The 24,337-nt window shown below is 36.0% G+C and overlaps 1 protein-coding gene across 2 annotated transcripts in view; it reads left to right on the top strand.

Annotated features, from left to right (window-relative positions):
- Positions 1 to 24,337, top strand: part of MTHFD2L (methylenetetrahydrofolate dehydrogenase (NADP+ dependent) 2-like) — a 114,160-nt gene that overhangs the window by 10,897 nt on the left and 78,926 nt on the right. For both annotated transcript variants that reach the window (XM_008572468.1, XM_008572469.1), the window contains exons 3-4: positions 13,551 to 13,703; positions 14,885 to 14,992. In XM_008572468.1, coding sequence (XP_008570690.1) covers positions 13,551 to 13,703; positions 14,885 to 14,992 — 261 coding nt within the window. The remainder of the gene's footprint in view (positions 1 to 13,550; positions 13,704 to 14,884; positions 14,993 to 24,337) is intronic.

Genomic DNA, 24,337 nt, shown 5'->3' on the forward strand with positions numbered 1-24,337 from the left:
GTTAAAGCAATACTTAGGGGAAAATATAGAGCACTAAACACCTATCTTAGAAAAGAAGAAAGGACCCAAATCAGTAGCCTCAGCTTCCATTTTAAGATATTAGAAAAAGAAGAGCAGATTAAATACAGAAAAAGGACAAAAAATAAATAAATAAATAAATAAATAAATAAAGATCAGAACAGTAATTAATGAAATGGAAAATAGAAAAATAATAAAATCAATAAAACCAAAGCCAGACCTATCAGGGAATAGAAAATGCAAATTACCAGTATCAAGAATGAGACAAGTAACATCACTACAGGTTCTATAGCTATTAAAGGGATAGTGAGGGAATGTCCTGAACAACATTATGCCAATTAATTTGACAAGTTAGATGAAATGGACAACTTCCTTGGAAGACACAGATTACTGAAGCTCACTCAATAAGAAATATCTGGACTGCTCTATTAAAAAAATGGACTTCGCAGTTAAAATCCATTTCATAAAGAAAGCTTCATGTCCAGGTGGCTTCCCTGGTGAATTCTATCAAATATTTAAGAAAGAATAATACTAGAGAGGAGGAAATACTTCCTAACTCGTTATACGAGGACATCATTATGATGACAACAAAAACCAGGCACAAACATTACAAGAAAGGAAAACCATAGGTCAGTATTCTTCATGAACACAGATACAAAACTTTAACAAATTAAATCCAACAATGTATAAAAGGGATCATTCATCATGACCAAATGGGTTTTATTCCAGGAATGCAACATCGGTTTAACATTAGAATATCAATGTATTTCACCATATTAACAAACTAAAAATGAAAAATTACATGATCATCTCAATAGATACAAATAAATATTTGATAAAAATCTGTCAGTAATTCCTAATAAAAAGCTGTCAAATAACTAATAAGAGAAAAGGACTTCTTCAAGGTGATAAAGGGAATGTATAAAAAATTTACAGCTAGTATCATAGTTGATTATGAAAGACTGTGGTTTTTCTTTTTTTTTTTTTTACAATCAGGAAGAAGTCAAGGATGTCCACTTTTGCCATGTCTGTTCAACATTGTACGGAAGATTCTAACCAGCACAATAATGCAAGCAAAAATAAATAAATAAAAAGCAGGTGACATGATTATGTAGAAAATGCAATGAAATCTACCCAAAAAATCCCCCCAAAACTACTAGTACTAATAAGTGAGTTTAGCAACGTTGAAGATATGAGATTAATATACAGAAACCAATTTTCACTCTATATACTAGCATCAAACAATCAGATATTGAAATTTAAAAAGCATTTATAATAGCATCAAAAATATGAAACCCTTAAGCACAAATTTGACAAAAGATATGAAAAACCTATACACTCAAAACTATAGAACATTTCTGAGAGAAATTAAAGAAGGCCTAAATAAATGGAAAGATAAAATATTGTCAAGATGTCAGTTCTCCTCAAATTAATTTATAGATTTAAGGTAATCCCAGCCAGAATATCAGCATACTTTTTTTTTTGTAAAAGTTGACAAATTGTAAAATTTATAAAGAGATACAAATAAGCTAGAGTAGTCAAAACAATTTTGAACATGAGTAACATAGTTGGGGGATTAACACTACCCAATTTCAAGATGAATTCAAAAGCTACAATAATCAAGGCAATGTGGTATTGCAATCAAGCCAGAAAAACAGATCAATGGAACAAAATAGAAAGTCCAGAAATAGATCCACACCTGTATTGATGACTGATTTTTGACAAAAATGGAAAGGCTCAACATTATTACTCATTAGGGAAGTTCTAATGAAAATTATAATAAGATTGCTACATACCTATTAGAGTGGCTGAAAATAAAAAGACAACTGACCATACCATGCGCTGGCAAGGATGTGGAGGGACAGTAACACATGTTCTGCTACTGGGGTTGCAAAATGTTGGCACACTTTGGAAAAGAGTTCGGCAGTGTCTTAGAAAGTTAATGATATCTGTATCTGTCTATCAATTGATCCAGCCATCCCATGCCTATGTGTTTACCCAAAAGAAAAGGAAACATATATCCATAGAAAGACTTGTAGATGAATATTCATAGAAGCTTTATTTGTAATAGCCAAAACCAAGAGACAACTGAAATGTCTATCAGCAGGTAAATGGATAAACTGGTACATCCATACAGTGGAATCTACTTAGCAGTAAAAAGGAATAACATGTTGATACATGCTGCAGCATAGATTAATCTCAAAATAATTATGCTAAGTGAGAGTATCTAGACAAATAAGAATACATACTCTATAATTCCATTTATATAACATTCTATGAAATGTAAACTAATGTATAGTGACAGAAAGCAGAAGAGTGGTGTTAATCAGTCTTCTTGGGCTGTCATGAGAAAATGCCATAGAATGGTGGCTTAAACAACAGAAATTTATTTCCTCACAGTTTTGGAGGTTGAAAATCTGAGATCAGGGTTACAACGACATGGTTGGGTTCTGGTGAGGGCTCTCTTCCTGGTTTATGGAGCCATCTTGCTGTGTCCTCACATGATGGAGAAAGCCAGCAAGTTCTCTGGTGTTTCTTTGTACAAGAGCACTACTCATATTATGAAGGCCTCTAGCTCATGACCTCATCTAATCCTAATTCCCTCCCAGAGGTCCCATCTCCAAATATCATATTAAGGGTTAGAGCTTCAACATATGAATTAGAGTGTGGGGACATAATTCAGTACATAGCAAGTGTTTATAGGTTGTTGAAGGTGAGAGGAAAGGAAAGGATTGCAAACAAGGTATGAGGAAACTTTTCAGGGTGATAGATAATTTCATTATCTTGATTGTGGTGATGGTTTTACAGGCATATACATATGTCAAAGTTTATCAAATTGTACACTTTAAATATATGCAATCTATTAGATTCAAAGGTCTTCAATAAAGCTGTGTTTTAAAAACCCAAATCTACTAGGAATATAAATAAATGCAGTAAAACTATATAGAAAAGAAAGCAAAGGAATGTTAAGCACAGGATTCAGAAGGAAGTTTACATCAGGTTGGAACAGGAAAGGAGATGGGTTAATGGGTGGATTATAGGGTTAAATATAGATTATTGTCAAGGCCATAATTTTGCTTTGGGTGGTGGATTTGCATGTACCTAATTTATTATGAAAAATAAGTAATTAAAATTGTATTGGTTTTGGACTAATATTGAGATTATGTTATTTTATTTTTAATTTTTATCTAATCAAAATTGATTATATATATTTTGGGGGTTCAACATTCAGATATGTTGATCAAATCAATATTACTAGTATATATATTGATATAAATTGTACTTATTCTTTATGCCCCTTGTCCAATCTCCCCCTATCCCCCTCCTCTTCCCCCTCCCCCCTCTAATTAACCTAGATTTCTTCTCTACTTCTGAAAGAATAATGGTTACTCTTTTGATTTGTTGCCTAGATGATCTATCCAATGCTGAAAGGTGTGGTCAGGTCCCCCAATATTATCATAGAGCAGATGCTTCTTCTGTCACTCTGAAATGGGCTTTGTAGAGAAAGACATCCTCTTCTTTATCTCTGCTGGTGACTCTTCTTGTGTCAATGCACTCCAGTGGCTGGTGGACCATCTGCATGGTGGTTGTGGTGTTTAGCTGCTTTCGTGGCAGCCACGGTTATAGTGCTGGCTGTGGTGGGCCACCCACATGTTTTTGGCATGCTCCTTGGCGCTGGTGGTGTGCCTGGTTATGGGGAATGTCTGGTCCCCAAATCCAAGTCTTGGGTCCCCGGGCACAGTGTGCCAGATTGTGGGAGGGGGGTCCAGTCCCCAACTCCATACCTCGGGTCCCTGGGTGGGCCCCAAGTTGCTGGTGTGGTGTGCCTGGTTCGGGGAGAGGGGTCCAGTCTCCGGCTCCATAACTTGGGTCCTCAGGCAGGCACCGAGGCACTGGTGTGGCGTGCCTGGTTGTGGGAGGGGGGTCCAGTCCCCTTCTCCATGCCTCAGGTGGGCCCCGAGGTGCTGGAAGTATGCCTGGATGTAGGAGTGGGGTGCCATCCTGGATCCGTGCCTTATGTCCCCTGGTAGGCCCCAAGGCACTGATGGTATGCCTGGGCTGGTACTAATTTTTTTTCCTTTGCTTAATTCTTAAATGGGGGAACTTCTTGTGGGAACCAGTACTTGAGCTGTGTGCTTGAGCTAAATGGCTGTTTTGCTCAAGGGTTTAATGGTTTAATGCAGCTCAGGGTTTAATGGTTGACCTTACAGGTACTTCTGGCTGTCCAGAGACCCAATGCACCTGGGTTGTGTAGAAACTCTGATTTGGGCCTGAGTTTTTTCATCAAACGGCACCCCATGCAATTCTGCATTCCCAACCTGTCTCCTCTGAGTGGTCCTGTGCTGATTGGGGGGGCGGGGCGGCTGTCCTTGCTGTGTAACAGTGTTCCCCCAGGGGGCCTGTCTTCCCTATTTCCCATGCTCCAAACACTTCCCATGGGCCAGGCCCTGCGCCGGTCCCTTGTGATGACTCGCTGGCCTCTGAATGGCTCCACTTTTACAGCTGTTCTGGCTCCTCGTTTCTGTGTGGGTCCACAGGAACCCTATTAGTGGTCTTGCTGTCCTGGGGGCTACCAAAGTCCTCTTCTCCCCTGCTGCCTCCAAGCAACTCCATCTGAAGGGCACAGCTGTGCCTTCTGCCAGCTCCTGCTCCATGGACTCAGCAGCTGGAACCTTAAAGCAGCCACAGCACGAAATGCTCTGAGCAGTTTTCTCTTTCTCTCATCCTGGTTTCTCCTGCCTTCATGAACTCTGTAGGTCTCTCCTCCTCTTCCCCTGAGCTCCAGCGGCCCCAGCTTGGCTGATGTTACATTTTTATAGTTGTAAATTGTTTGATTTGTGGGAGAGAGTGATACTGAGGACCGTCTATTCTGCCATCTTGACCAGAACTCCCCGAGATTATATTATAAATCATGAATTATGATTAGTCCAATTACTGCATTTGAGGTTATTTCAAGGAAAAGACCAGATTTCAATGGAATATTTTGTTTCAAATCTGTTTTTTTACATAATTTGTATGTTTACATAGAAACAAAGCTATCCTCATGATATCATTTGTCCACTTTTTTTTTTTTAATTCTCATAGGTAACTTTTTATCAAGGAATTTATGAGCAAGGGAAAGAAGAATGGAGGACCCCTCTCCTGCACGTGGAGTATGTTAACCACATGGTGGCAGCATTGAGCAAGCAGTGTTTTTTTTTTTTTTTTTTTTTTTTTTTTTTTTTTTTTTTTTTTTTTTTTTTTTTTTTTTTTTTTTTTTTTTTTTTTTTTTTTTTTTTTTTTTTTTTTTTTTTTTAAGGTTAATTGTTTATACTGGAAGCTGAGTAAATCACTGAGATATAATTTATATACTAAAGGGATTAGTTGGTCTCTGTAGCCATTTATGTCTCTCCCCATTCATACCCAGGTGGAAAGCATGCCAAGAGGTTTTTTTTAGTCACTCAAATCTAAATAGAATTATGCCTTTTATGAGCAGCTGCTATCACAAACTTGTTTTATTGATAACTTGAGATGATTTACTTATCAAAATATCTTAAAATTCAGAAATTTCTTGAACAACAGTAATTCTCCTTTTCATCTTTTATTTTTCCCTTTACTTTGACATCCTCATCTGTTTTTGAGTATATTCAGCCTGAAATGCTAACAAAGGATTTACCAAAATCAAAAGGCCCTTTGAAAAATGGGTATTTCTTTGTAGAAAGTCTTATAAAAGATACATTTATATAATAGCTCTCTGATTCTCTTTATTAATTTACCAGGTCAACAAATATTTACCTAGACTCCAATCTATATATAACACTAGGGGGAAAGGGATAGTTAGAAAACAATATGAAACTGAATCAGTGTCCTTGAGAAGTTTGCAAGCGAGATTCCCAAACTGCAGCATCCCCTTTTTTCTCTTGTGTGTGCTAAAGAAGCTCATTAGAATAGACATGCTCACATACCTGAATGTTTTCCTCTATAGAATATGCACTGCTTTGGGGGCAGTACTGTATATTTGGCAGAAGTTAGCATGTACAGTGCCACAGAAACCAAGGGCTTGATAAACCAATGTGTCTTCAACACTGCTTCTGAAGAATAAGGCAATTTTAGGGTCTCCAGGTACTTTTCAGCTCTCTCAGGAAAACCACGTGTAGGTCCCAACTCTATTATTTTATTATTATTTTTTTTACTATGAAGTAAGCCTGCTCGGGGACATCCTGGGCAATCTCTGTGGCTGTAGGAAAGGGAGGCTAAGGAAGGGTGGAGAGCCAGATTCCTCCACCCCTTTCTGGCCTAAAGAACACCTTCCACTCTGCCTCCAACTCTACTGTATTTTCAAGTTTGGGGTGGAGTAGCTCAGTGAGGTGAGAGTCATTTCCCATTTCCTTTTCTGTCCCCTCACCCCTCCATGATGAAACAACTCTTAAATGATATTGAGCAAGCGGTAGACACCTGATAAGTATTTTCTATCTGGAAACCTTGATGTAAAACCCAGAGGGTGTAACTTAAGTATTGGCTTCAGAACAGTGAACATAGCTTCCAAAAGTGTCTTTCTCATTTTCTCCTAGAAAATAACCCATTAAGAGGCTATAGTTAAATAGTTTGATTAGGCAGACATTTATTTCCTTGGAATGTAAATTCCAGAAGGCAAGAATTTTGTCTGTTTTGCTCACTTATATATCCTAACCCCCTCCTGGGTACAAGGTAGACACTCAGTAAATATTTGCTGAGTGAATAAATGAGTGAATTTTTAAGGGCAACGTATAGACTTTATGGTGTGCACTTTAACCTATTAGTATGAAACTTTGCCTGGAGTTTTTGATTTTTTAATTCCTGAAAGGAGAAATAAATGAAAAACAACAAATATGAATCCTTTACTTTAAATTTATATCAGAGGATGGAATAGTGCCAGATAGCTAGTAATGTAGATTCAAAGATATCATCAAACCAAGATTTTAATGAAACCGGCCTTTGATTTTTCTTTATATTTTTAAAAGAAGGATGTCAGAGGATATAGAGGGATCAGACATCTTTTCTTTATGGTTGGCTCCTCTTCTAATTGTTCCCAGTGTTTTTGGCCACTGATTTTGTCTCAGTTTCTTCCTCTATAAATTACTGGTAATAGTAGTCATTTAATCAATAAATATTTATTGCGTGCCCTCTATGTTCCAGGTACTGTTCTTTGTACTAGGGACACATCAGTGAAAAAAAAAAGGCAAAATTTCTGGTCTTGTGAAGTAGCAGGGGAGACTGGCAACAAAAAATAAACAAAATAGGGCCGGCCCGGTGGCGCACTGGATAGTGCACCGCTTGGGAAGCGCAGCGGCGCTCCCGTCCGAGGGTTCGGATCCCACATACAGACCGGCTCCCGCTCACTGGCTGAGCGAGGTGCGGGAGCAACGCCGAGGCTTGCGATGCCGTTGCCGGTCCCCGGTCCGGTACGGGGGCAACACGGAGGGTTGCGATCCGTTGCCGGACACAGAAAAAAGACAAAAGACAAAAAAAAAAAAAAAATAAACAAAATAAATAAATATATTTATTAGAAATTGATATGCTATGGGAAAAAAGAAAAAGTAGAGCATGGAAAGAGGAATCAGGATGTTGGGGACAGGTTGTGGTTTTTGTCCCTCTCCCCATTTTATTACAAAAAATTTCAAACATATAGAAAAATTAAAAGAATGGTACAGTGAACACCCACATGCTCTTGACTTAAATTTTATAGTTGTTAACATTTTGTTGTATTAGCTTTGTCACATATCTATTCATCTATTCATCCATCAAGCCATCTTATTTTTGAAGCATTTAAAGGTAAGAACATTTAATGCACTTCTAAAACTTCAGTGTGCATATTATTAACTGCAGTTCAATATTTATGTTTAGTGAAATTTCTGTGCATTGAAATGCACACATCTTAAGTTTTGGAAAATGCAAACACTTATGTACTCTAAACCCCTATCAAAATGTAGAACATTTTTATCAACTGAAGGAGTTTCCTTAAGCCCCTTCCCTGTAAATTCCTATTTCTACCTTTCATCCTCACCCTCAGGTAACCACTGTTCTGATTTGTTTCACATGCATATTGCCCATTTTTAATATCTTTCTTTATAAAGTGGCTGTTTAAGTATTTAGTTCTTTTTTAATAAATTAAGTTATTTATCTTTTAATGATTGAGCTTTGAGAGTTCTGTATATATCTGGATATAAGATCTTTGTCAGATATGTGCTTTGCAAATATTTTCTCCCAGTCTTTGGCTTACCTATCCATTTTCTTAACGGTGTCTTTTGATGAGCATAATGTTTCAATTTTTCTGAAGTCTAATCAACCAATTTTTCTTTTATGCTTTATGTATTTTATGTTCTTTCTAAGAAACCTTTGCCTATACCCAGCACACAAAGATGTTTTTCTAAATTTTCACCCAGAAACTATACAGTTGTAGTGTTTAGGTTTAGGTTTATAATCAATTTCTAGATAATTTTTCTGAATAGTATGAAGTAGGTAGGGATCATAGTTAGTTCTCTCCCTCCCCACCAATATGGCTGTTCAGCTATTTAAATACTATTTGTCAGAAAGACTTCTTTTTCTATTGAATTGCTGTGGCACCTTTGTAAAAAAGCAAATGATGCTGTGTGAGTCTGAAGCTGGGCTCTCTGTTCTGTTCTATCAATCTATTTGTCTTTATGCCAGTACCACACTGTCTTGATTACTGTAGCTTTGTGCAAGTCATAAAGTCAGTATTGTAATTCTTCTAACTCTGCTCATTTTCAAGATTGCTTTAGGTATTCTAAATCCTTTAAATCTCCGTATAAATTTTAGAATCTAATAAAAAAATCTCATAGAATTATTATTGAGATTGCAGTGAATCTATAGATCATTTTGGGAGAATTAACATCTTAACATTATAGAGTCTTCCAATCTGAGAAAGTGGTACACTTTCTAGTTGTTTAGGTCATCCGTCAGTCTTTTGTAGTTCTTATTATAGAGTTCATCCTCAAATTTTTAAAATTTACATCCAAATGTGTTTCATTTGTAAGCTATCGTTAAGTAGTATTTTTAAAATTTCATTTTCTGATAGTTGGTGCTTTTATACTGAAATACAATTGGTTTTGTACTCTGTGATCTTGCTAAGTTGACTTTATTAGTTCTAGTAATTGTTTTATAAATTATTTAGTATATTCTCTATAAGCACCTATGCCATGTGTGACTTCAGGTTTTACTTCTTCCTTTCTGATCACTATGCCTCATCTTATTACACTAGTCAGGATCTCCAATAAAACATTAAATAGTATTGGTGGGAGTGGACATTCTTCTCTTCTGATCTTGAGGGAAAAGATTCAGTATTTCATTATTAAGTATGATGTTAACTGCAAGGTTTTTTTTGTAAATGACTGTATTAGATTAAGGACTTCAAGCTTCGTTTCTTCTTTGTCCAGCCACAGCATCAATCTCTGTTTCACTTTAGATGAGCTTTTTGGAGTTTGCTTCCTGTGGTGTTGTTCAGGGATCAGTCAGATTTGGGCAGAATTTATATACAATATTTGTGTCTCCTCTCTGTGGCTTTCTCCTTTCCTGGATATATTCCTTCAATTTTCAACTATGGCAGTAGTCTCAAATTTTGTCCTTTGATTTCTTAACTATAATAGTGCAGATTTATATCTGAATTCTAGCTGTCCCATGGGTAGAAAATCCTCCAAAATGGGAAACTCTTTCATTGACATTCCTTTCTTTCAGATGTCCACTCTTCTCCAAATCTGTCTGCTTTTAGTGACTCTCTATTTTTTACACAGTCATTATTTGAAAAAACATCTTTCCAAAGTTTACATTTGCTTTCTGTGAAAGGTTTCATCCAAAATAAGCAACTTCACCATTGTTAGAAATGGAACCTACATTTTTAAATGGTGTGGTCAGAATAGTCCTTACTGAGATTGTGGCATTTAAAAAACACTTGAAAAAAGGAAGGGATTTAGCCAAGGTGACAATTTTTTTTTTCTTTTTTTAGAAAAGCCTTCCAGACAGACAGAAGTTTATAGCCAAGGTGGGAAATATGCCTGATGTTTTGGAGGGACTGCAAGGAGATTAGTGATGAGATCAGACAGATAACTAGGATTTTAGAGCAGTACAGATCACGTAGGGCCTTGTTTGTCATTATAAGGTAACACTGCAGGGTTTTGAGAATGGTGTGATCAGACATACATTTCAAGAGTGTAACCATATTGCTGTTTTGTGAATAGATTGTATGGTTGCAAATGTAGAACAGGGAACTAATTCAAAGGCTGTTTCAAGAATTAACAGAAGGAATAATGTCCACTCAAACAAGAGTGGTATCAATGGACGTGACAGATGATGAAGTGCTTGATGTATTATGGAGGAGCAGCCGACAGATTTTTCCAATGGATTGGATGTTAGGTATGAGAGAAAGAGTGGTATTCAGGACAACTCCAGGTTTGTTTGTTTTTTAATATATATTTTTTAACTTTAACACTTACTTGTACATATTTGTGGGGTACAGTGTGTTGTTTCAATACATACATATACTGCACAATGATTCACTTAGGGTAGAGAGCAGAATTTTGTACCCGTTAGTCCACCACTTCTCCTACCCACAAAACCCCCTCCCCACCTGGCCTCTGGTAACTATTATTCTACTCTCTATTTATTTATTTATTTGTTTGTTTGTTTGTTGGTTGGTCTGTTTGTTTTAGATTCCACATATGAGTGATATCATGCAATATTTATCTTTCTGAGCCTGACTTACTTCACTTAACATGATGGTTTCCAGGTCCACCCATGTTGCTGCAAATGATAGGATATCATTTTATTTTATAGCTGAATAGTATTCTATTTTGTATATATCCACAGTTTTTAAATCCATTCATCAGTTGATCGACATTAGGTTGATTCCATCTCTTGGCTGTTGTGAAGAGGGCTGCAACGAACATGGGAGTGCAGGTGTCTTTTTGATACATTGATTTTATTTCCTTTGGATATACATACCTAGTAGTGGGATAGCTGGGTTGTAAGGTAGATCTATTTTTAGTTCTCTGACAAATCTCCATACTGTTTTCCACAATGGCTATACCAATTTACTTTCCCACCAACAATGTAGGAGGGTTCCCTTTTCTCTGGATCCTCCCTAGCATTTGTTATTTTCTGTCTTGTTGACAATAGCCATTCTAACTGGAGTGAAATGATTTCTCACTGTGGTTTCAATTTTCATTTCCCTGATGATAAGTGATTTTGAACATTTTTTTGTGTGGTGGTTGGCCATTCGTATGTCTTCTATTCAGAAATGTTTGTTCAGGTCCTTTGTCCATTTTTTAATTAGGTTATATGTGGTTTTTTGGTTTTTAGTTTTTTTGCTGTGGAGTTGTTTGAGTTCCTTATATGTTCTGGATATTAGGCCCTCGTCTGATGTAGTTTGCAAACACTTTCTCCCATTCTGTAGATTTCTCTTCACTTGCTGTGCAGAAGCTTTTTAGTTTGATGTTGTCCTATTTGTGCATTTTTGCTTTGGTTGCCTGTGCCTTTGTAGTCTTTCTCAAAAAAGCACTTCCCACTTCTATTTCACATAGTGTTTCTTCTATGTTTTCTTCTAGTACTTTCATAGTTTTGGGTCTTAAATTTAGGTCTTTGATCCATTTTGACTTGATTTTTGTTATGGTAAGAGATAAGGGTCTAGTTCTAATCTTCTGCTTGTGGATATCCAGTTTTCCCAGAACCATTTATGAAGAGGTTGTCCTTTCCCCAGTGTATATTTTTTTGGCATCTTTGTCAAAAATCAGTTGGCTGTAAATGGATGGGTTTATTTCTGGGCTCTATTCACTTCCATTGGTCAATTTGTTTTTATGCCTGCACCATGCTGTTTTGGTTACTATAGCTTTATAGTATATTTTGAAGTCAGGAACCATGATGCCTCCAACTTTGTTCTTTTTTTTCAAGATTGATTTAGCTTTATGGGGTCTTTTGTGGTTCCATGCAAATTTTTAGATTTTTTTTCTTTCTATTTCTGTGAAGAATGCCATTGGTACTTGGATAGGAATTGGGTTGAATGTGTGTGTAGATTTGGCAGGCAGCACAGAAGGATGGGATACCCATTTGCTGAGATGGAGAAGGCTATGGGTGAATCAGTTTAGTAAGACAAGGTCTGTATCCTAAAAGGCTCACATTCATAAGTGAGAGAAAGAATTAAATAACTAATGTGATCAAATAACTGAACTAATGTGCTAGGTACTTTTTTATAGCAGTTCTGTGAGAGAGCAGAGGAGAAAAACATATTTCAATTTTGTAATGAGGGAACATGTGGCAGCTAATCAATGTATTGAACATAATCATCATCATCCAGATTAAAAAAAATAAACCACTAGTTTGTCCTCAAATAGTAAATTAAACATGTATGTAATTTTTAAAAAGTTTTACTAGAATCTAAATAACTATCTTCTAGCTTCAGAGAAAACAGATAGAGGTTTACCCTGTTAGAACATTATAGAATTAATGCAATTATTGAAAGTAAAAAAATATTGATTAAAGAGATGTTCCAAAGACACAGCTCCTATTTGAATGTCATTCAAATGACTATTTTTATATATTTAAAGGACTTTGGTTGTCTAATGATAGTAAATTGGACCTACTTAAAATAAGGTGGCGTTAGTCACTTTTAGAGTACAAAAGATACAAAACACAGGGGATAGTTCTTTAAAATCAGTGTGAAATTGGGCTTTGATAATGTTTTTATAAATTAAGTCTAAATGGCATTTATTGTGTAATGGACAATGAAACTTTTACATAAAAAATGTACTTGTATTTCAATATAGTAGGCACATGAGTTAATTGTTGGGTTTAATGGTAACCTAAGCTACTGTGAAGAGAGTAGTAAGAGCCTATTTTATATTTCTATACCTGTTATTTACTTTTTAAAATTAGATGATTGACATCTCATATCTCATTTGATTAGCTTATTACTCAGGTTATATTATTTTCTTTCTATATAATAAACCATAGTAATATTTTGGATTTCAGGGTGTTAATGCTTTAGGAAAAGGGTGTGTGTGTGTGTGTGTGTGTGTGTGTACGTTTACTTTTTCATTATGTCATTTTAGAAGAAGCTGGAAACTAATGATGTTATAAATACCTTTAAAACTAACAAAGCCCTTTTGATCTGCAGAGCTCAAAGTACTTAATAAAAACCTATTAATGGAAATGTCTTGTATCAGAGAAATGTGGACTTAAACCCTCCAAATATTCAGACTTATTGAGGCAAAGATATAACACCTGGCTGTTCCCAGATCTCATATGTATTGTTTTATTTTACAAATTTTTCTCTTTCACCAGTTTAGCTACTTCTGGCCCTGTAATTTCATATGCCCTCATAGCAGGTAATTACAGCTATCAGTCAAGAGCACTTTGGCTTACTATTTTGGTGGCAAGAAAAGAAAAGAGTAATAATTTTACATGTTTCCTGTAAACTGATCTGGCTGTAGGTCCCCATATTTCATTTTCCAGTCTTCCAAATAAATAATAATTTAAAAATAAGACCAATTTTATTTACTTTTCAGACCACGTCGATGAGCGAACAATATGCAATGGAATTACCCCAGAAAAAGATGTAGACGGATTTCATATTTTCAATATTGGAAGGCTATGCCTTGATCAGCATTCTCTTATACCTGCCACTGCCAGTGCTGTTTGGGAAATAATAAAAAGAACAGGTTTGTAAATTGTGGCGTGCAGAACGTGGGTGCTAGATGCTGAACTGAGCATTTGTGCATTGCCTTGATGGAACCACCTCAAATCCTATAGAGTGACAGAAAAAGATAAGCCATAAAACTTCAGTCTGTAAAAATATATAATGTTAGAGAAGTCAAAGAATAATCCAAAATAAAATAAATTGAGACACATGTGCCAGGTTGTAAATAACTGTGGTTGCAATTTGTAGAGAGTGAATTTCCCAAATAGTAGTTGTGTCTTCCTACTTTTAAACTATAAACTTAATGCATTTTGATGTGGACCTTTTCAAAATATATTTTTCTTTACCTTTAAAAATTTGCTGATCATATATGAACCATCTCTACTAACTTAGATTTTTATATCAACATTTACCCTTTAACTGTGCTAAGTACAGTAATGTTCTCTCAAGATGTGTAGAGATATTTAGGGGTCTACATTAGTTGATCCCAAATTGCCTTGTATATTGATGATTTCCCTGCTTCCACTGCTGTCACTTCTATTTCTGGCAGCATCTTCTCCTTTTTATCTACTATTTTCTAATTGACAGAGAAAATTTCCAAGGGAAAGCAGATCCTAGAATAACACTTGTAGAATGTTAGTACTTGGAAAATCCTTAGTTATAATTTCATCATTTTACTTGTGAAAAACTGAGCCTAAAAGAGAGAGTGTGTTAGATCTTCAGGCTTTATCTTTCACACCTTTCTAAGTCTAAAAGTTTAGTGCTTCTTTCCTGTGGAATAAAGCGCAAGAGATTTGTGAAAGATGCATTTTTTTCCCACTTCATTTTGTCCCAGCTTTGCTCAAAGTTCGGCCATCAAGCTTGACATTGTTGTACTTGGCTTACTTTATAATTAGTAGTTAATAAAGTTTAAGCCTCTGCACTTCTAACTCTTCATGTAAATCTCAGTGTTTAAGAGTAATTTATTGCAACTTTAGAATGTTTGTGGTTTTTTAATGAGGATATAACCATAAAGGAAGTGACAAATCTAAGAAGCATAACAGGAAATATTTATAACTAATGAATGTGAGCACTTTATAGACAAACCACATAGTAATCCAGATTTAATTAGGACTTTTTGAGGAATGTTTCAGTTGCCTGTTCAAATGTTTAATTTGCTTCTTGTTGTTGATTCTGCACTGAAATCAACCTCTGTATTTTAAGGAATTGAAACATTTGGGAAAAACGTCGTTGTGGCTGGAAGATCCAAGAATGTAGGGATGCCCATTGCCATGCTTTTACACACTGATGGAGAGCATGAACGGCCGGGAGGTAGGTAGGACCTTGCAGACTGTACATACTCTTACAATTTTCTTACTTCTTACATAATCATGTAAAGACTTTTGATTGTAAGATTTAGCATATTTGTGGGTTTATGCAATTAAAGGTTTCCTTTATTCCTCACTTAATAAAATGAGCACCTTGAAAGTGAAAATAGGAATTACTGAAAATAAGTGGCACCTTCGTTTCTATTTTTATTTTGGCTACACTGTATGTACTTTGTTTAAATCATTAGTAATATAGACATAAAGAAAGGTAAAAAGCCACTAGAAACATAAAAAGCACGTGCCTGAGAAAGTAGAAGACAAGGCACAAAACCTTGGGATGTTGAGCGTAGACTTCCTGAAATGGCAAGGTCCTAGTACTTTAGAAGTCAGCTAGTTAGTTCACTTTACAGACAAGGAAGCTGAGGCTTAGAGTTGTTTGCTGACTATATAGGTTAGACAAATAGTCATGGCGCTGTGAGGAGTAATGACACCCCAAGTCACTAAGAAAGCCCAGCAAAATGTTGTAGTATTTGAGAACACATGGCTGTATTCTCCAGGAGCCTATTGTCTCATCGTCATCCCAGAACCTTGGTTTCTTCAGGAGCCTGATAGGTGGATACTGAGCAGCTCCCCAGAGATGAGAATGGAGTTGGGATGAGGAGGAAATCCATTGTTCATGGTTGCCTGGGCCAGTGGTGTGGACAGAGGGTTCAAGGGCTACTCCGCTCCTCACTGTGCTAAATTCTGCATCTTGTTGTAAAATGGGTAAAAGACCAAGTTTATGTTCTTAACAGAAGCAGTTATTGGTTTATGTATGTGTTAGAGATTTTTACTACTTCCTTTACCATTTACTATTCCTAATCTTTTTTCCTAATTTTTGATACAGTAAGAACTTAATTGGTTTCTTTAACTCCAAAGAAGGGTGGAGACACTTTTTTGTTTTCTAATATTTAATCAGAGTGATAGACCACCTACATGCTCATGAACAACACACATACACACACACACAGCATTATGTATAGGTGTACACTATAGATTTCTTATCATTATTAACCTTTGTGAATTACAGTTTTCTGATCTCAAATTTTCGATGATACTTGTTTTAGGATCTTGGTTGACATAATGCATATAATTTTTTAAAACACAGAGCCTTATGGAAAAATAGGCCCAATGATTTTTCTTTCTGTGCCTAAAGATATAAATATTGCCAGAAATCAATATGTATATATGGATCATAGTAAATTAGGGCTTGATAGTGATTCCCAGTAACTTTAAAAAGCCTTAGTTTTGAAGAGCTCTTTGAAAGGTCAAATCTGGTGGTGTAACAGTTTTCATGTAACCATCTTCAAAGTTTCATTCCTAGTTTCACTATTTGCTCCTGGTTTGCTCTATTATGGCTTATCTATCTATCTTTTAAGGTATAGTAAAGATATTGATTCATATTTGCCATTATGTAACAGTTTCCATGTTAAGCAAGGTAAAACAACCAGGAATGTTTGCCTAGGTGTGCTGTTTTTCTTGGAAAATTTTGACCAAGAACCAATAAGCATTTTTTTGTTCATTTTCAACATTTTTTCTTATCTCATCAATAACATAAGCAGCAGCATTATGTAGCTCCATGTTTTTCTTAGTACTTTCTCATAAACTTTCTTATTTCATTCTCAATAGTTCTGGCATATATTAAATTTCTTCTCATTTTGCAGCTAGAGGAAATGAGCTTTAGAGACTTTAGAGGGCTTGCCCAAGGCCACAAAAGGCAGTGGATTTCCAGAGCTGGGAGACAGGTGCTGACTGTGTGGTTAGGAGGATAGACAGGAGTCAGACCCCCTTATTGCCAAGCTCTGTGACCTTCGGCAAGTCCTTTCATCTGTGTAGGCCTCCTCTTTCCCCATTTGTAAAATGCAGATAATGTTAATGTCTCCTTCACCTGGTCATTGTGAAAATTAAATGAGATATGAATGTAAAGCACTAATTATAGTGCCTGACACACAGTAAGTTAAGTAAGCTGTTGGTCATATAGCTGTGGCTATTACTATTATTTCCATTATTATGCTTAACTTAATAATCTGTAGCCATGCATAAAGTATAGAGTAACATGATCTGAGGCTAATGATGTATTCTGGTGGTTTTGTATTTGCTTTTTTTTGATAGTATCTGGTCTAATTTGTAATAATTTGAATAAACTCAGAATTTATAAAAGCTTATAAAGTACTTGCTTAGAAATGTTACATCATAATACTCCAAATAGTACTACACAATGCACTTTTTCTTGTAGGCTTCAGTATATTATATGCTAATTTCTTAATAAATTTCCACTTTAAATGATTAATTTGTCTATTTCTTAATAAATTTCCATTTTAAATGATTAATTTGTCTATAAGATATCTGTCTAAAAATTAACTTATCCCTTCTTTATTCAATTTTAAATTAGATAATCCTATGTCGTAAAACACATTAGTCTATTTTTTCAATATATGGGTTTTTTATGGATTCATACATATGAAGTAATAAAAGTGGAATTAGTTTAATACTGGTTACTTACAAGTCATATAGTTAAACTTACCTTTATTCTAGTGGTACCTAGGTGCCGTTATAATTATATTATCTAAAAGGTAACAAATTGTATTAAAAATGATATTGGAAGGTTTGCAACATGGGTGGTGTTTATGCATATTTGATAGTGTGGTGACATATGTTATTAATATAATGAATCGTTGAGAGCTGCTTACTGAAGATTTGGAGTCTGTGGGAAAGTTAATATTTTAAATGTCCATGTCTGTTAGAAAGGTAATTATGTACAGTGACTCCATGTGCATTGTTAACTAATGGAGATAATGAAGGAGGATTAACTTAGCAAATTCGTATTTATAGAACTGGTTCTAATGACACTCACAATGTTGAGCATTCAGCTCACACTGTGTATTTCTTTGCCAGAGAGATTCAGAACCCTAGTGATTCATTTTTGTCTTAAAGCCAAAGATAATTGCACTAGAAGAAAAATAGCCGTACTGTAATTTAGCTTGATTAATATGTGTCTACCCATGGGTATTTTTTAGTTTGGGTATTAAGAACATGATCCCAGCTGTTTTGTGAGAAAGAACTTTTTTTTTTTTTTTAATTCTTCAAGGGCGGTGAAATAATTAGAAGAGTAAGAATATGCTAAAATCTTCAAGTAAAGGGGTAGTGCTGATACTCAACACAGCAAGGAAGCAAGGAAGGATGTTACCTCCTGCTGAGGACAGGCCATCACAGAAGGCTCTGTAGAGGGCTTGATATTTGAGCCACTATGTAGTTTATAGAAAGCAGATGAAAGATGGTTCCTGTCCTCCCAGAGCTATAGTCTTGTTGGTGGTGATGGGTTTCTAGGGGACATGATATACAAGTATGGGTACTTTAAATTATAAATATTCAGTGGCACAAGGTAAAATTTGGCACCTCTAAGCAAACATTATATTTTCTCAGGGAAGCCCGTGGTTAATTGAAGTGACATAAAGAGATTGACATGGAAGTCTCTTCTTATGAGCCCCACTAATTATGAGGATGTTTGAGTACCACAGTGACCACTTATAGGTTACTGTGTATTCTTTTGACTTCTTTGTATGTAGTAACCTACCCAGTTTCACCTTCTTTCAAAATGAAAACTGAATACCAGTGGCTTTAGCATAATGTCTTTATTTTTAGCTTTACTGTGAGGAAGTAAGGGGAACTCTCCAATTTCTCTAAAATATATTTTTTTCTCAAGATAACAAAGTGCCCTAATGACCAAGACATTGTAGTTGTCATCACTAGAGAAATACAAAATTTGATTTTATTTCAAATTCTTTTAAAGTAAGTTCCTCTCTGCATATCTTTATTCTTATGTAGGACATCTCATCTAAATAGGTCCCCCTAAGGACCACAACATGGGGTCACGTGCTCCTCCTTCAACTGAAAGGTTGTGGCATCACTGCAGTGGCATTGATGCTGGCATATTTTTAAAGAGTATTTTGAAAGGGCCAGCAACCAGCTGATTCTGCTTAGATTCCTATGGGCCTGGCTATGTGTTCGAGTTCATTCAGCCAATATTCAGTCATACTTTCTGTAAAACACTGTGGGATAGAGCAGTAAAAAGACTTAGTCCTTTCTTTCCAGAAGTTGACAGTCTTGTGTCTTCAGGATTCATCTTTGCAAGGTGTGCTTTCTCAAGGCACTGCCCTTGCATTGGCTTTCAGTGTTCACGCTCAAGCCGTCCTTCTGCTGCAACTTTCTGTGTCTCAGCTATTTTTCTTCAAGAGGCAGTCTATCTAAATGGAAAATCTCAAGAGTTTTTGCCAGTTGAATGCTTTTCCTTTGTGAGAATTGACTCCAGTTGTGAAAACGAACATTTTGCCAGCTTGGGAGCATCATCTCTCACCACCAGGAGGCTGTAACACAGTAGTGGATGTTTGAGGTAGGGCAACATGACCTGAGTGGTATGTGTGATTAAGCTTAGCCCACTGGCAGGTTGGGCCAAGCTCTCTTAGGTTTCAAAGAGAGAAGCCAAATAGGAATGCCTAGGAATGCAGGAGTCATGCAAAACAATTACACCACTGGGACTGAGACTCTTAGTCTTATTGGCAGTGGAATGGGATGTTTGTTGCCTCTGTGATAGGACCTATTGTCTAACTGGGACAGGGGGGATGTCAGGCATTTAGTCTCTGCTACTTACATCCCCCCATCTCCAGCTTAAAAGTACTCATGACAAGATATTGGAGGTACTATGTTTTCTGATTCCTCTGTGTTGGTTAAACTTTACTGAAGTACACTTTGAGTTTGGGTAGTGCAAGGCAGTAGAAAAGAACAAACACTTGTTCTAGTCTCATTTTCTAAATTGAATAATAGGAGCACTGTTTCATTTTTAATGACTCCTAAATTCAACCAGCTAGTATCTGGAAAAAATGAATATGCATTCTCATTAGACAACTGGAACTATTACAGTGTTGAAAATAACATTAAACCTTATTTAAAATGTAAAGTGAAGTCCAAATTTTTTTCTTTCTCTTTCATTTTGTCACTTTCTCCATGACCTTAGAGTACTAGGCATTTGTTTTATTTCCAGCACAATGCATCCCGTTTCTAATGTCTATATCCTGATTGTTCAAGGCATCACTCATAAGGATATCATGGTCCTCACCAACCTACCTTTTTAGCCATTTCTCCTGTCATTTTCTCCCCAGTTCCTTATGCTGAAGCTCCGTAGAACAACACACTATTCTCCAAACACACCATCTCCTCTGTGCTTTCTTGCCGTTATATATCTTGTTCCCCCTGCACAGAATGGCATTTTCCATCACTTACCTCCTTTCCTCCCACCTCCCATCTGTTTCTTCAAGTTCTACAAACTCAAATCTTCTAACTTTTGCACTTTGTATATGGTGCCATCATAATACTAATCCTATTACATATTGTTATTTACCTGTTTTCACAAATGTAAACTTCTCAATGACAAATATTTTCTTAGGCTTTTTGTATCTTCGAAATTTAGCACAGGGCCTAGCATGTAATAATGTATCTAGTCAGTCAGTCAGTAAAAGTCTGTTGTGTGTCCTATGTGCCAAGTACTGTACCAGTATTGTAGAAAATAAGATTAGGGATTTAAAATATGACATTGTCATTTACCAAAAAAAAAAAAAAAAAAAAATTCTCTGTATGGCTGGAAGAAAGGGAAAGTGGGAGAGAAGTAACTAGGTACCCACCACACACCAGTTTTCTTCATATTTAAAATTATAGGTGTTTTTTATAAAGGGATAACTTAAAACTCCCATTCCCCCAGTGGTCACCTTATGTTCAGTAGGGGAGCAAAGCCCTTCATGACCATTGGGAAGGGGAGAGAAGACCTCAGAATACTGTGCAGCGGATGGGAAACTGGTGCTGATGGCATTCGTTACAAGAGGTCATAGTATTTTTCCAGTAAAACTTTGAGGATCTCTCTTTTTGTCTAGCTAACTTTTTTTTTTTTTCTTAAAGCTGCTGACTTGTAATGCTGTCCTTTTATGGAGGGACTGATTTCCTTGTTGTTAAGCATGGGGAATACAGTGTTGAATAAATCAGATATTGCCCTGTCCTCCTGAGTTTACAGTCTAGTAGGAAGGACAGTCATTAAACAATTAGGTATAAATAATTAACTAACTGTAATTGTGCAAAATGCTTTAAAGGAAAAGTAGAGCTTTTTACAAAAACCTTAGTTGTAGGAAGGAATGACTGATTTCTAATTACAATTACATGTGAACTTTCTACTCTTTTGTCTACCTTCTGTTATTTTTGTAGTGGGATGTTTTTATTGTCTACCTTCTGTTAATATTCTTTACTTAAAACTAAAAAATTCAAACTCCTGGGCACATAACAATATACAAACACAATGCAAATGAGAACTAGTGAAGAAAAAGGGGAGGGAGGGGCTGGAGCAAAAATGGAGTCAAAGATAAGACTTCTACTAAAAATAGACATATCATTAAATCTTCGTGGATAAATTCCCGCTGTCAAGCACACTGCTTTATATATACTCGTGCTGAAGACATTCATGTTGAATTTGTTTGAGTCTAAACTACACCTGTTATGGTTGGGTCACTAATTTCATCCTGAGAGCTTGTTAGCAGGGAAAAAATGACTAGTTACCCAATGAATTTTCTTTGAGATTAAAAATAAACACATGCTCAGGGAGAATAAAATGTTTTTTCTGATATTAAGACCAAACAGTAATTTCTCCTGAGGGTCCCTATAAACAAAAAAACTATATAATGGATTAAGTAATACTTATAACATGCTTTTAAGTTAATAAAATGGCCACATTTTATAGGGCTATTTCTTTTTTCCCTTAAGCCCAGATTAAAGCTGCCATGGGCATGCATTGCTCTTACCTCACTAAACATTTCTTCTCATTCTCTGTTTCTGGGTCATTCTTCTGTCACCAACTTCTAAACTAGTGGCTCTCAATCCTAGCTGCCCACTCTAGAATCATCAGGGGGCTTTTAAAATATGAGGGTACTTCAAAAAGTTCATGGAACAATTTAATTAAAAAATAATAGGCATCTTTCATGAACTTTGTGAAGAACCCTCAGGTAGCTGCCTGAGCCCAACACAGAACAAAATTAAATCTGAATCTTTAGGAGTTGGATCTGAGCATCAGTATTTTTTAGAAAGTTCAGTAGTGGAATCTAATGTGGTCAGGGTTGAGAATGACTGCTCAAAAATTGAGCCCAAGACTTCTTTCTCCATAGCCATTCTCTTGGCAATCCTTCGCAGCCCCAAAGCTTTAAATACCATCTGTATCCCTCCTATACTCTAGCCCCTACAACTACTGTCCACTTAACAACTCCACTTAGATGGCCAGTAAGCATTTCAAACTTACCATATACAAACTTCCACTCCTAGTTTCACTCCCCGTAGCCTTCCCCATCTCAATAAGTGGCATCATCAGTTCACCCAGTTGCTCAGTCCATCCTTGACTTCTCTCTTTCACACCCCATGTCTAATCCATTAGAAATCTGTGTAAAATATACCTGTGATATCACCACCTCCACTAATGAGATCCTGGTGCAGACAACTGTTATCTCTCACTTGGAACACTACAATATTTATGAAATGGTTTCCTGGCATCGCATCTTGTTCCATCTTCCATACGCAGTCTATTTTCTGCATAGTAGGTCTCGATTATCCATAGCTTCTCATAATGTCCGGAACAATATAACATCAGAATAAAATCCAAATTCCTTACCACGATATGCAAGACCGTATGTGATCTGACCCTGGGCTACATCTCCTAACTCATTTCCTTCCCATTCTCACCCTCCATCGCTATCTTCTAGGCACATCTGCTTTCTGCCTTCTTCCTCCCTGGAACACATCATATGTCCTCATGACTCAGGTCTCAGGGACTTTGCACCTGTTTTTCCCTCTCCATGGAATGTTCTTTTTCTTTTTTTCTTTTTTCATCAAGTTATTTATATAATTTATTACCTCACTTCCATCAGTTTTCTCCTCAAATGTCACCTCCTCAGGTTGCCCCTGACCACCTTTTAAAATTGCATTTAGCTTCTTCAGAGAATTTTTCTGTAGAAAGGTGGTTTTTTTGTTTTATTTTATTTATTTATTTTTCTTTCTTTTAATTGAAATGTATTTGTACATATTTATGGAGTACAGAATTTCAATATATGTATACAATGCGTAGTGATCAAATCAGGGTAGTTAGCAAATTCATCATCGAAAAATTATCATTTCATGATAATCACATTTATTATGTGATGAAAACATTTAAGCTCCTCTCTTCTACCCATTAGAGAATGTACAACAAATTATTATGAATTATAGATGCCTAGCACTTCTGTATACCACTAGAATTTATTTTTTCTATCTAACTGTCATTTTGTATCCATTAATCAACTTCTTAATATACCCCTCCCCTTCCCCTTTTCAGTCTGTAGTAACTGCAGTTCTACTCTCTACTTCTAAAAGTTCAATTTTTTTTTAACCTCCCACGTATGAGTAAGAACATGTAGTATTTATCTTTCTGTGCCTGACTTATTTCACTTAACATAATGTCTTCCAGGCTTCTCCATGTTGCCACAAATGACAGAATTTCATTCTTTTCCATGGCCAAGTAGCATTCCTTTGTGTATATATACCACATTTTAAAAATCCATTCATCTTTCAACAGACACCTAGGTTGATTCCATATCTTGGCTATTGTCAATAGTGCTGCAGTAAACATGGGAGTGCCAACAATGTATATAATAGTTCCCCTTTCTTAGCCTCCTTACCAGCATTTGTTATTTTCTGTCTTTTTGATAATAGCGATTCTAACTGTGGTGAGATGATATCTCATTGTGATTTTGATTTGCATTTCTCTGATGATTAGTGATTTCGAGAATGTTTTCATATACTTTTTGTCCATTTATATATCTTCTTTTGAGAAATGTGGATTAAGTTCATTTGCCTGTTTTTTAATTGGATTATTTGGTTTTCTGCTGATGAATTGTTTAAGTTCCTTGTATATTCTGGATATGAATCCCTGTGGTATGAATAGTTTGCAAATATTTTCTCCCATTCTCCCAGTTGCCTCTTCACTCTGTTGTTTTTTTCTTTTGCTTTACAGAAGCTTTTTAGTTTGACATAATCCCATTAGTCTATTATTGCTTTGTTGCCTATGCTTTAGAAGTCTTTTCTTTTTTTTTTTTTTTTTTTTTAATTTTTTTTTTTGTCAATATACACTGTATATGATTATTATGGCCCATCACCGACACCTCCCTCCCTCCTCCCTCTCTCCCCTCCCCCCCAAGAATGTCTTTTCCGTTTGCGTGTTGTAGTAACTTCATGAAACTATAGCTGTTATTCG

Source organism: Galeopterus variegatus, unplaced genomic scaffold, assembly GCF_000696425.1.
Source record: "Galeopterus variegatus unplaced genomic scaffold, G_variegatus-3.0.2 Scaffold790, whole genome shotgun sequence".
NCBI classification, from domain to species: domain Eukaryota; kingdom Metazoa; phylum Chordata; class Mammalia; order Dermoptera; family Cynocephalidae; genus Galeopterus; species Galeopterus variegatus.